At 51.3% G+C, this 13,870-nt stretch overlaps 1 protein-coding gene across 2 annotated transcripts; it reads left to right on the top strand.

Annotated features, from left to right (window-relative positions):
* The first annotated feature begins 3,683 nt into the window (after nt 1–3,683).
* wt1b (WT1 transcription factor b) lies at nt 3,684–9,584 on the top strand. 2 transcript variants are annotated; one of them, XM_029145361.3, is made up of 9 exons: nt 3,684–4,349; nt 5,347–5,469; nt 6,065–6,164; nt 7,452–7,529; nt 7,627–7,723; nt 7,881–8,028; nt 8,138–8,227; nt 8,486–8,569; nt 8,701–9,584. In XM_029145361.3, exons 1-9 carry the CDS (start codon nt 3,941–3,943, stop codon nt 8,820–8,822), a joined length of 1,251 nt encoding a protein of 416 aa, XP_029001194.1. In that variant the 5' UTR covers nt 3,684–3,940; the 3' UTR covers nt 8,823–9,584. The 2 variants fall into 2 exon arrangements, with proteins under 2 accessions (XP_029001194.1, XP_029001193.1); XM_029145360.3 differs by having other exon boundaries at nt 8,486–8,578; nt 8,701–9,437.
* The last annotated feature ends 4,286 nt before the right edge of the window (nt 9,585–13,870 follow it).

Here is a 13,870-nt window from a genome sequence, read left to right as displayed (position 1 = left end):
CAATCCAAAGTTTAGTCTGAGCCCGTATAGTCTGAAGCATTTTTTATATCAAGAACATTAAGATATTCAAACTGAATTCTTTTGGCTTCCTGTGTTCACAACATATGGTTTAACCAATAATAAAGCCTCAGTATTTATGTTAATGATCCCTATTAATGCAGCATTTACTTCAGATTTTGAATGATTTCCTTCCGATTCAGGAGTGTGACAGGGAACTGTTTGATAACGGAGGAAAAGGGGGTGAGCAGCGCAAAGGTGTGTGAAACATCACTGCAGCAGTGTTGTGTCTGACACTTGAACGGCGGACGCGCTCGCGCTCCCACAGATCGTTCTCCTCTGACTCTTATCTCGGGGCCGATATGCAGCGCTTTGAAGGGAGCCCGACCAGGATGAGAGAAACCTAACAATAGTTGTTTTTGTAAACGGGCCGCGAGCGAAGACGCGATGTGGGAAAGCGGCGTGAGCGTGAAGCTCGTGTGTGTGTCTGTGCTGCAACCGCGCAGCATCTGAAATAGCTGAACAGACGCCAGGAAGACAAAGGAAGGTTGTTCTGGTTAAGTTTTGTTTTAGAAAGTTGCCATTTCCTACAGACCGCAGGCAGATAAAGAGGAAATGATGAAACGCCGTCTTGTTTGCTCTCTTGTTTCCAAGTGAAGGACTCGGCCTTTGTGGTTTCGACACCACACTCAGCGCATCGACGTGTCACCTGTTGCTCACGCAGGCTGACGATATCGAAGCCGTTCTAATGTAAAGCTATCCTAAACTTTGCCCAAGTGTTCTTCTCTGCTTCAGAAGCTGAATCAGCGGCCCGTCGTCACGCGCGGTAGCCTGATCTCCCAGTTTCATTAAAGTGGAAAAAGCCTTGTGGTTCTGGCGCGTCCTGCCAGGTCACATATAGTGCCGTTGATCACGCGTCCCGGGCTGAAACGAACCCGTCTCCGGTTCCACGGTGCTCGTGGCGTTGCAGGACGTCGGGGGCCCGCGTATTTCTCGTTCAGGGTCAGAGGTACCATTGACCGGTTCCCTTTCTCCGCGCAGCGGTGTTGTTTTAAACCCTGAGTTAACCAGAGATTGATCTGAGGAGCGGGTGCATTCGGGGACCGCCATCCGTCATCGGGGCTGAAGGGCTTGTTTTCACCCGGCCCCCGTCACCTTTTGATGAATCCTCGCTAAAGACCCCGCTGGGGGCGGCAGGCGCAGGATTTGCCTTGGCTCCGACCGGCTGCGCTTTCGTTCTGACTCGCAGCCTTTTGGCAAGGCGCGTTCGATTGTGCCACAACCTTTTGTACAGGCAGCACATTATTTTGGATGCTGTTTGTTTGTAGTGGGTGGGCCGCGGAGGGCCGCTCCAATCGTTGGGGGACAAATGAATTTTCTCTGCTACTATTTTAGAGTCCGATCCGTGGGCGTCCTCAGGGGCTGCCGCGCACTCGCTCACTTCCCAGAATAGAGAGAGGACTTCATCCTCCTCACAGTGTCAAACGGGGAGTCCTTTACTGTAGTCCTGTAAATGCTGTAATGCTTTTGGACTGAGGGAGCTGAGAGTGAAAGGGTCGATACCTAAACCTCTGCTAAATAGGCAGAATTACATTTTCTAATTAGGGAAAACCAACAAAAAAACAGACAAACACGTGATAAAAATAAATGTACTTTTTAAAGCACATCACATATGTTGGGTGGCACAGTACAGTGAGAAGGTCCTGGGTTCAAATCCTGGGGTGGACCGGGTGCCTTTGTGGAGTTGGCATGTTCTCCCTGTGTTCGCGTGGGTTCTCTCCGGGTTCTCCGGCTTCCTCCAACAGTCCAAAAACATGCATTAGGTTTAATGGTCACTCTAAACTGCCCGTAGGTGTGAGTATGTGTGTGTGTGTGTGTGTGTGTGTGTGTGTGTGCGTGTGTGTGTGTCCCGTACACAGCTGGAACAGGCTCCAGCTCCACCCGCGACCCGCATGGGACTAAGCGGCAGAAAATGGACGTATGTAGGTTCTTTCAGCCTCAGTGAACATGTGAGGAAAGCAGAGCGCATAGTATTCAGTATGTTTTTTTGTGGTTAAAAGGGTTCATCATCAGTGAAGTTTTGCAATAATGACTAACAAATCCGACCAGAAGTCTCTTACTGGCTTTCTCAGCAGTTCAGCAGTGGGTTTCGTCATGTCACTGACTTCTCTGGCTCTTCTCTGGTAATCCCCCTTTCCAAGTCTGTGCATATACAGTGTCATCCTCACCAGACACCACGTCTCCAATAATGGGGATCGTTAGAATCCTAGATTAATATTCCAGATGGCAGGAACTAACTCCTCACCTCTGAAACAGTCCTTATTCCCTTGCAATGTCAGATTTACTATGGACAATGTATTAAATCCATTCAAAAATGAATCAAATGAAAAAAAAAATAGAGTTTAGTCGTTGTCCACAGTTATAATATATAAGTATATTCTTATATTTAATTTATGTAACTTAAAGTACTGCAGCCTTAGCATGATGCTCACAGGCTTTATGGGGAAGTGAAGACTTCTGTGAAGTCATTGTCTTAGCGCCATCTTTGTGATTTTACTCTCTCTCTTTTACTTTCATGCGGTAGCAGTGCTCTACGTAGGAGGAAACCAAGTGCTGATCTGACAAATACTATAATGTTAAAAGATCCACAGCAGCTGTCTTGAATTTTTAGGCATTTTCCAAGTTACTACATTCCTGCGTAGTTCCACATCGAGTTAAGTTTGAGTTAAGGTCAGAACCTCTATCGCTTGGCTGAGGCGCTCACACACACACACACACGCACACACGCACACACACACACACACACACGCACACACACACACACACACACACACACACACGCACGCACGCATGCACACACGCACGCACACACACACACACACACACACACACACACACACACACACACACACACACACACACACACACACACACACACACACACACACACACGCACTCCCCCTCTCCTCTACTAATAAATAATTATCCTTTTGTGTGATGTGGCTTCGCTCCAGGTCCGTACTGCTTTTAGCAAAACAGTACTGTTACCGAAATGGAAAAACTCTGCGCACTCCCCACAGGATTTAGTGAATCAACATGTTTTTTCATTAACTCTCATCCAGTCCAGTGCTTTCGTTCCTATAGGCTGAAATTAAAAACACCTCTGCATCAATAATGCCGGGGTGTTTCCATTACATCGTCTGATGTTCTTTGCTTGTCTTGTGTCCGTCATTTACGCTTGCCTCATCCTGTCAGTACCTTGTTTTGAAAGTGGGAACATTTCAGAAATCGATGATTCACAGAGGTCAGAAAAGGCTCAGCTGGATATGCTGGGGTCAACGGCGTGCTGCTGACCAAACACCACTGGGCTTCTCAATTAAATACGTGCAAGCACACAGGAAACATCATAATAAGGACTTCAGCTTCCTGACCTCCACTCGTGTCCCCTCCCTAATTTTTAAGCAAATTTTGGCTTCTTGCACACTCGCACACAAGCACCAACGATCAACCTGAATCAACACTCGAATCTGGAAAAATAAAGGATGAGGAACACCCACTTATGCAAATGAGCTATTAGGAACCGACTGGCCATCTGTGGACGAGGGAGAGGGAGTCGTCTCCGTCTCAGCCTCCCTGGCTCCTCCCACTGTCCAAGGAGTGAGTAGTACTTGAGCCTTCACGGGAGTAAGGAAAGCCAGACACTGTAGAGGCAGAGGCACTGATACCCTCAGGCACTCCTACTCCAAACCCCCTGAAGACACTTGGGGAGTTGGACATTTGGAATCCTGGCGTTTTGGTGCTCGTCACACATTCGGTTAATTTCCTCAGTCCAACACTTGATCGGACGACGGCCCTGAATGTGCCGTTAGACCAAGTATTATTTTTCAGAACAGTGCCGCGTTGTGACCTCCTCTGCTGGAATAGCGCCGCTCCCCGACCGCCAATGCTGACCGAGACGTGCGGAACCATGTCCATGGGGTCGGATGTTCGGGATCCGACCCTGCTGCCTCCGGCGCCTCCCGTCCCGGGGGCCGGCGGCGGCTGCGGGATGTCCGTCGGTCCTGGCCAGTGGAGCCAGCTGCTGGACCTCCACCCGGCTTCGCCCTACGGCTGCCTGCCCACCCACCACTCCCTCATCAAGCAGGAGCCCAGCTGGGGGGCCGTGGACTCCATAGAGGACCCTCACTGTGGACTGGGAGCCTTCACGGTGCACTTCTCGGGCCAGTTCACGGGCTCGGGCCCGTGCAGAGTCGGGGCCTTCGGGGAACCGACCGCGGGTCAAGCCCGGGTGTTTCCAAACGGAACCTACCTGCCCAGCTGCGTGGACAGCCCTCCTGCGCCCAGGAATGAGGGTAACCAGGGTTTTCTTGCAATGCCTCATTGTGCGTGTTTCGGGCTTGTCAACAGTGTTGTGTCTGAGCGGGATGTGCTGTACTGGGTCATTCCGCCCCGTGTGTCAGCTTTCTGTGGAAGCCCTGGCAGAGACCCCAGATCCCTCCTCTCCACTGGGGTTTGCTGATCAGTTCGGCTTCCAGTCGCTGGGAAAGTCACAGCTTTTCCTATTTTCTTTGTTGATGCAGGTTTTGGACAGTAGATAAATCAACGTTTCATCTGACCTCAGCACGGTTCAAACTGTTTCTCAGATGCTAACGCTAATCTGAATTTACAGTATCTTATAATTCATGGTTACCAACAGTTAACTGTTGACTAATTCATCCCAACACAATTGCTGTGTTTGACCTTTTCAAGCACGTAATCTAAGCCTACACAAAGCAGTTTAGAGGGGAAACGCAGTCAGCAATGAATCACAATTTCTTTCACAAAGTCTCTTGTGTGACCGTAAGCTGGCTCGTGTGCGTTGCCTGTTGGGACTCATCACTCAGGGGTCAGAGGTTCAAACGGGAAAGTGTCTGCTCATGTGAATTCCATAAACACACAGCGGTGAGTCTTCACTTCACAGTGTAATGCAAATGCCGCAGCAGAGTCTAATGGCGGTAATTAGATTAGCATGCAGGCCGTTCCTCACTGCGCATCCTTATTTTCACAGAGCACAATCTACTGTAGATCATTTCACTTGGCCAAATTTCTTTTTCCACCTGCCATAAATACTGCAACCACAAGGCCAGAGATAAATGGGGAAAAGAATATGTTACAAGAAAAGAGGATTTAGGAGTTTGACGGATGCCTCTCTGTGGTGACTGTGCCAGGCTCTAAGAGCTGCTACCAGGGGGATTCAAACATCTGACCAGATACTGAGGAGCACGAGTCAGTGTGTTACAGTCATTTGTGAAAAGCAAATGAGACACTTTTAACTTTTCCGCTACTTCTCTTGTTGTTGTCTCCCCTCAGGTTATGGAGCGATGGGTTTAGACAGCAACCCCAGCTACGCTCACACGCCGTCCCACCACACCCCTCAGCTCTCCAGCCTGTCCTTCAAGCACGAGGACGCGCTGTCGCCGACAAACAACATAGGTAAACGTCTGCGTCCTGACGCCTTCGCACTAAATGGACTCGCAGTCTGGGAGGCTGTCATGTCACAGCAAGGTTATATAAGCAACCTGTCATCGCTCGCATCACGCCAGAATCGCCATTATCCATTTTCCGTCGTCGTTCTCCTCCCCTGCGCTCGCACGCACACACACACACACACACACACACACACACACACACACACACACACACACACACACACACACACACACACACACACACACACACACACACACACACGCCCAGACGTACATAGACGCGCGCTGTCCTCTCGCTCGTTAAGCACACGTATGGTTAATGACTCTGGAAATGATAACTTGAGGAAACAGCTTTATGCGACTCTGCTGGAATGTCAAAAAGTGTCTGGGGACCACTACACTATATGAACCTGAACAGGGCCGCTGTCTCTGATGGACCTGTTCTCCTTTTGGCAGCAGTGACCATGCGTCTGTGTCTTTGCAATTAAATAGTCATAAATCACTATCTTTTGTACGTGGAATGTAAAAAATAGTATTTATTTATTTAGTTTTTCTTGTTTAATACATCATATATACTGTTTTTCTGTCTCCCTGTGCAGTGGACCAGCAGTATCCGGCTCCTTCTCCCATGTTCGGCTGCCACAGCCCCACAGACTCTTGTCCAAACAGCCAAGCTCTGCTGCTGAGGAACTACAACAGGTACAGTGATCCGTCCCCGCGTGAGGCTGTCGTTGCTCTGTTCGACTCCCGCTGCCTCAAACCCCCCCCCCACGCGGCACCGAATTCCTCCCCTCCCAAACGTCTCCTCATTCATCAAATAAGGTCAGATTCTTTCCACCAGCGCCACACGGAGCTCTGGTAAACCTGTGTCTCCGGTCGCGTCCTAAGCCCCTGCGTCTGCCTCAAAACTGTCTGGACTGTGAATCCTAATTTGTTCTGAGGTTAAGTGCTGCCCACTGGTGCTCAGCAGGCCAAAACAAACACGGCGCGATCTGCTGTGGATGCGTCCGAGTCAGGAAAAATGAGGAGAGACGTGGAAGAGACGAGTTCAGGGAAAGTGAGAGTTTAATGGGGGGGGTGCGTCGACTGAGGCTGGGAATCTGCTTCTTTTCACCGCTGGATGTGTCTCCAAACTGTTTTCATTTTGATGCAAAACACGCGAAAAGGGCCAATTAGGATGAAATTCTCTAAATGCCGTCCTGCAGTGTTGTTGGACAAAGAGGAACATATGCAACCCAAATACTGGAACTGCAGCTGATAAGGAGAGAGAAGACTTCAGTGTTGTTAGGACTTGTGGCATGAACTGGAAACGCTCAACCAAACACGGGAACATGCAGCCCAGCTCGCTCTGTGTATACATGTCCGATATCGGCAGTAGAACATAGTTCAGAGCTGATTAGGGAGCCATCGCGATCCTTCCCTCAAGGACTTCTCAAGGAATGCCGTCCAGAATTCCCCCGAAACTGTTTCACGCCTTTAATGATACTGAGGACAGAGTGATGTCATGGACTGAGCCATGGAGTGCTAGGCACGGAGGCACTCACCCCCGCAGTGTGTGTGTGTGTGTGTGTGTGTGTGTGTGTGTGTGTGTGTGTGTGTGTGTGTGTGTGTGTGTGTGTGTGTGTGTGTGTGTGTGTGCGTGTGTGGGTGTGTGTGTGTGTGTGTGCGTGTGCGTGTGCGTGTGTGCGTGTGCGTGTGTGCATGCGTGCGTGTGCGTGTGTGTGTGTGTGTGTGTGTGTGTGTGTGCTCTATGGGATCTGCCAAGGTAAAGAATGGCTCAGAGCCCATGTTTTTAATGAAGCTGGGTGGACAGGATGCGTTTATAAGCCAACCACTCGGAGTTCCCCTGTCCTTCAAAAAAAAAAAAAAAAAAGAAATGACAGGATGAATATATAACCTATATATAATAGGTTGTCTATTATAACTTTAACGCTGTGGCCTTAAAAAAGTTAGAAGAGTCAAATCATAAACATGCTGTGTCCTCAGTGATAACCTGTACCAAATGGCTCAGCTGGAGTGTGTGGCCTGGAACCAAATGAACAACTTGGCATCTTCCATCAAGAGGTGAGTCTCACCCTCTGTTCAATGGGAAACTGTGAATCCGCGTGCGTCGACCAGTGTTTGTGAGTCGCTGGTTTCTAAGTCTCGTCCCTCCCCACAGCACCAGCTACGACCCCGAGCCCGCGGCGCCGCCTCCGCCCATGCTCGTCAGCGCTCAGTACCACATACACACCCACGGCGTCTTCAGAGGGCTGCAGGTCGGTGAACGCACAGGCGCCTGCACGTTGGACACGCGCGCACACACACACACACACACACACACACACACACACACACACACACACACACACACACACACACACACACACACACACACACACACACACACACACGTGACGCTGCTCTCTCTTCCAGGACGTCCGGCGCGTTCCGGGCATCGCTCATCCGGTGGTGATGTCGTCGGAGGGCGCGAAGAAGCGCCCGTTCGTGTGCGCGTATCCCGGCTGCAGCAAGAAATACTTCAAGCTGTCGCATCTGCAGATGCACGGGCGCAAACACACAGGTACAGGGGCCCCGGGCGGTGTGAGCGAGCAGGCTGATCGGACCTGGTACCGGTCTTGTGGTACCGGGCCGGGTGCAGCGGTGCTGACGATGCGTGGGTTTGTTTGCAGGGGAGAAACCGTACCAGTGCGACTACGCGGACTGCGGCCGCAGATTCTCTCGCTCAGACCAGCTAAAGAGGCACCAGCGCAGACACACAGGTACCAGGTTCACTCCCAGTAGGCAGCATTGGATTTGAACCGCTCTGTGTGACCTCAAATGAATGAAGGACCTGGCAAATAGAGCATTTTTAATAAATTCTACTTCCTGTCATAGTGAAACTGAACTGTCACTAAAAGCGTTTGATTTGTGAGACTTAAAGCCTCCGCAGCAATTACTCCTCCCCATCAGATGTTTGACCTTTGACCCCCACCCCTGCCTCTTCTCATTTCTGCCTCTGCCGCTTCACCTCTGTGCAGGAGTGAAGCCCTTTCAGTGCGAGAGGTGTCAGAGAACGTTTTCACGGTCAGACCATCTTAAGACGCACACTCGGACTCATACAGGTAAAACAAGTGGGTATACCTTTATTTTATCACCCTTCTATACCCTTCCTATATGCGGTCGTTCTGACGGCGGCTCGCCGGTGAATTCACTCTAAAGCAGCCATTCTCTTCACTGGTCGACTCCTCGTCAGGTGAGAAGCCCTTCACCTGCAGCTGGTCCAACTGCCAGAAGAAGTTTGCCCGCTCTGACGAGCTGGTGCGCCACCACAGCATGCACCAGAGGAACCTGAGCAAGCTGCAGCCTGCCATGTGAGCGGCGAGGAGGAGGAGGAGGAGGAGGAGGAAGGCGGCGGCTCGTGGAGGAGGACACTCGGAGCCTGGTCGGTGGTTGTGGCGCCTTGGCAGACCTGCTGTAGCAGCAAACGCAGCCCACGCGAGCCTCAGCCGGACGGGACTCTCTCTCTCTGCGGCGGTGGGCGGTGGACGGGACGCTGCGGCTCATCCAGCGCTTGGTTCTGGCTGTTTGACTCTGAGGGTTCAGCGCCACAACTACTCTGAGCCAAGAAGTCGTTTTATTTTTCTGTACAATGAGGACAACGGCAACACTATGTGAATATTTTCGTACGCTTGCACTGGCTTGTGGTTTTATTGTTGAAATCGTGTCACTCTCTGAATGTGCTGGAGCGTGTAAACTGGATTTAGGAGAGAGTGGTCATCTTTATATTCCTACACATAAATATCATTTAAGTGCTTTGTGTATATTTGTCTTGGCTTTACTTTTGTATTTTCTACCTTTGTGTATCTTCCTTTCCTGTGGATTAACAGAGGCGTTGGTGCTGAGCGTGCGGTGGCGTGTGTGTGTTCATGACAGAGGAGGTGGTGGTGTTGTGGGGTTAAGAGGCCGTCTATGAGCGGTGGGGGGGGGGGGGGGGCACCCAGCCAAACCCTGGGCCACGTGACGCTGACAGGGTGCAGGTCTCACCCTCCTACATCGCACATCTTCATAACCAGGACCATCTGGACCCCAATAAATCTCATTAGAGAACACGCATACCTCCGTGTCAGCTGGTAATACTTCACCCCCCCCCCCCCCCCCCCCCCCTCTGTGCGGGCCGGGCCCCACGCGCACCCACGCTCAGGTACCCGCTGGAAACACGGGCAGGCCGTTACACGGCGGAGCCACATGATGGCAGTGTTAGTCTGCTTGGTCCAAGGCGTCGAACCGGACTCAAAGTGCGAGTGTTTGAATGAAACCGCAGCAGAACAGTAGAAACAGTTTAGTTTAGCCGTCATGTACAGAGCAACTCTGTGCGCTGCATCTGCTAAAACACTCATCAGATTTAACGGAGAGGAATTTACCGAGAAGCAGAAGCAGCTTTGTCTTCTGTCTGTTTCCTTTCAGTTATTCACAAAAAATATATAAATGAAAAGAAGGCTTTTTATTTTGGTCTAAGCCCGACTTTAAAATGTGGAGCAGGCGTGTTCATCTGCCCCGAGTCATCAAATATAGATGATGTGGACGGAGTCCTGTGTCATCTCGTGTCTTAAAACGACGGGGCGATTCAGCTGCAGCAGGTGTGAATAAAACATGAGAAGTGCTTACAAGGCTTTTGGGTGAATAGTGTCACGGACCTGGGTGTAAAGTAGCGCGTGCAGCCGCGAGACGTTAAGCCGCCGGTGGGAACGTTCACACACGCGTTCACTGACGCACGCGCGCGTGCCGCTCCGCTTCCGCCGCGGCCCCGGACACTTCTCAAACAAACAGCACGACTCGTGGCGGTCGGCTCGTTTGAAGAGGTGGCGCGAGTCTTTTTTTTTTCCAATCCACGTAATGGCCGCGAGGCGCCTGTCTCTGTGATGTTCTGCTGTTTTCGGCTTCTTAATCCGATGCACTTTGATTAAGAAGCGCTCCTCTTTGTTCTCGCTCCGCGGGGGCCCGGGAGGCGGACGGAGATCAGAGGGACGCGCGAGCCGAGCATTTGACTCACTCCGCTTCACTCGTAGCTGCGCACCGGCTGCTTTAAACGCCTCCAACCATTACCGCCGCCCCTCGCGCTCACGCGTCGATCCGTTTGATTGACGCTCCTCACTTGCGCCGATTGGGCCCGGCGACGGTGGAATACGCGACGCCGCAACACAAGTCTGCGCCCAACGTTTGCGCTGATGTGGGTGAGGGCACGCGCACCCACGCACCGCCAGATGCCCCCTCCGCTGCACCGCTGGCTCCGGGCCGTGGAGGGTGTCGGCGTGGGTAATCTCAGGTGACGTGCACCTGGTGAAGCACGGCCCAAGACATCTGCAGGACAGCAGGCCTGCTCCTGCAGCTCCACAGTCGCCATGTACGCATCACGACGCCTGCTTTTAAACGCAGCATATACACACGTCACTGTCACCGTACAACAACCAACACTGACGTACAACTTTTAGCATTCGCTGCTTTCTGGCTTTAGCGATCAGTTACTTGGACGTATAGGAGGTATTTCCCGCTGTGCCTTTCCATAGTCCCAGGTGCATCCTACATCAGTCCCCAGCTCCTGCGTCGGTTCTTCGGGCTAAAAAGACGTTATTTGGCCTCAGGGAGCTGGAAAGGTCAGTGCACATGTAGTGCACAGAGGCCTCCATGAGCCCGGGGAGGTTTTTAACAAGGTCAAGGCCCCAGAGAGGAAAGTGAACGGGGCTACAAGGAGGCCCGTGTTCCCTCTCGCTCGCCCTCTCTCTCTCCCTCTCTCTGCAAACAGAATGCTGCGCCAACAGGAGGCGGTATCATGTCAAGTGAAGCATGTTGTTAGTTGTATTCCCAGACAGCAACCACCCCTCCCCTCGGGCTGGCTCTCTTGTGCAGAGCTGCTGCTCCACGGTCTGAGGGGCCTAGGGGTTCTTGGGGGCATTCCCTGTGGTATAGCAGGGAGCCGGAGGGGCTCCGGCGTGTGGGAGCTCTGGGAACGCCGAGGCCTTGGGAGCCTGGAGCTCAGATGGGGCCCGGAGGGTACACTTTCTCACTCGGGGAGCAGAGATGGAGCGGATACAGAACACCTTGAGAGGAGTGTGTCGGATACGCAGGCGGCAGCCGGGAAGCTCCCATGAGGGAACACAGGCAGAGAAACACAAACAGGCATGTGTCTATACTCTGACCAAAAACCAATATGTGGGACAGCAAATACACACAGTGCGAGCTGTTTTAACTACTCCCCCCCGTCCTCGACCATCCTGTCTTTCATCTTCTCCTCTCTTCTCCCCCCTGCTGCCTCCTCCATTCCGCTGGAAGATATTAACTCCTAACAGGATTAGATGTGTCTCTATCATGTGAGATACAAGATCACAAACCACCTCCAGCCCCCCTGGGGAGCGGCGGGACGGGAGGGATGAAGCGAGGCCCCGGCTCCCCGTTCCACCCCTCCATCCCAGAGGTATCCAGATGCCGGGACGTGGGGAAAAAAGGGCCCGAGAAAGGAGGGAGGCAAATGTCGACAAATGGAGCGAAAGGGGCGATTTGTCCAAAGACATCAGTCTCGCTGGGATGGCATTTTGTCGGCCGTGACTGTGATGAACTCTGAAACAACTCTGCTTTGGGTGCATCTTTAATTAAAGGCTTCGCTCGGCGTGTGGCATAAACAGTGGGTGAGGAACGCTGAGGCGCAGTCATTTAAAAGCTGCTTTTAAGTCACCCTGACCTCAGCCCGAAGCTCCCATTACTCCAAAAGCAGTTAGAACTAGTGACCAACTCACTGGGTTCATGGTACTTAAATGGAAACGGATTGCTCCGTAAAACCTTCCTTCTAATTGTCTAGTCATTATTGGCTGATCCCTTATCTACACTGCGTAGATCGCTTCATTAAAAGTCTGGATGACGGACGAGCTCCAGTCCAGTTATGAAAACGCTTCAAGGTCTCCAGTGGTTTCGTCTTGTCGCCACTAGGAGGATCAGAGTCCTGTGATGGTGCGGATGGAGGCGCCACCACCTCACCGACGCCTCCATTCAAGCGCCATAGGGGAGAAAGTAGAAACGCGGCTACGTTCATGTGACGCACAGGCATGTGGTTAACTCACTGCAGCTTCAGCAACTCATCAATAACTTCCTACAATAAGAGGAGAGAGTCAAAGAGGCTTCTTTAAACATCATGGTAAAACACAAAGATCCTCTTCTATATAGTTTGATAATGAACAAAGGATGAGCTTATGTTGGTCGTATTATTGATGATGATGATGATGATGATGATGATGATGATGATGATAATATTATATAATGAGCAGCTTTGCCTTATGAAAGCTTTGACGCTGGATGAGTCAGATGTCCCATAGATCTTCACAAACAACACTGAGGGCTACGAATCCCCAGGGTGGAAGGAACGAACGGCAGAGATAAAAGACAAAAGAAGCGCTGAAAAATAGGGCATCGCTTGGACAAGAGTCAGAGCAGGAAGCCGGGCTGTACAGTTTGTTACTCGTGTGGTCCACAGGAGGATGACGTCAGACTGCACGAAAACGATGCTGGATGCGTGGGATTGATGACCCTCCTCTCACCGTCTCCACCCTGCTCTCACCCAGAGGGCTCATTATTGTCAGCAGAGGCGGCCTGATCCACGCAGACACTCATATGAGAAGTGTCTGAAGGCATTACTGTACACACACTCCCCCAGTGTGAGCCATTAGCGACCTATCATAAACGGGAGGGGCAGGCTGTTGAACATGACCGCCAGGCAGAGAGCCCGCACGCCCCCAAACACACATCGGGTTCTTTTACATCTCTGTGCACCACTGGGACTCATCCACCTTCACTCACACGTTGGCCCGGACGCCCAGATGCATCCTGACATATGACAAACCTCATATGCTGTCTGGACCAACTGCACTGAGCTACTTACTGTTTTAGGCCCCGCAATTATTCAAATGCGTGATGCGAGGTTGACCTCACACTCTTTAGCAAGGCAGCACAGTGGTAATTAGATTATCTAATGGGCATTATCCAGACCCCAAATAACTAGAAGCTTCATATGTCACTACAGGCAACACCTCCACTTTGACTGATCCTCAGAGGTTTTAGTCAAACTAGAAAGTGGAGCCTAGGGATTTGTAGATGACACTGGGGTCAGAATTGGTCCCGACGCCATCTTAGAGCTGTTTAAACTTGGAAAACGGTTGATTCTTCAATGAGAATAATAAGCAACAGCAGAATATCTAGAAAAAAAAGCACGTTTCCAGATATTTTTGACTCCTGGTCACAGTGTTTATAGAAGACCCCACATCTTAACAGAGCAACACAGCCCACACATCCAGAGCTCCGTCCCTTGTTCCTAATGAGCTTTATCGCATTGGTCCCGCTTGACTTGCCCCGCTAACTGGCACATATATCCATATGTTCCA

This window comes from Betta splendens, chromosome 3, assembly GCF_900634795.4.
Source record: "Betta splendens chromosome 3, fBetSpl5.4, whole genome shotgun sequence".
NCBI lineage: Eukaryota > Metazoa > Chordata > Actinopteri > Anabantiformes > Osphronemidae > Betta > Betta splendens.
The sequence above is the reverse complement of the archived record's forward strand: the minus strand, read 5'-3'. Positions and strand labels throughout refer to the sequence as shown.

Bases quoted from the DNA above. Each gene is read 5' to 3' on its own strand.
- wt1b (XM_029145360.3), top strand. From the start codon at position 3,941: ATGCTGACCGAGACGTGCGGAACCATGTCCATGGGGTCGGATGTTCGG. The intron at 6,165-7,451 runs GTACAGTGATCC...CTGTGTCCTCAG, and splicing joins CTGCTGAGGAACTACAACAG to TGATAACCTGTACCAAATGG. The intron at 8,029-8,137 runs GTACAGGGGCCC...GTTTGTTTGCAG, and splicing joins GCACGGGCGCAAACACACAG to GGGAGAAACCGTACCAGTGC.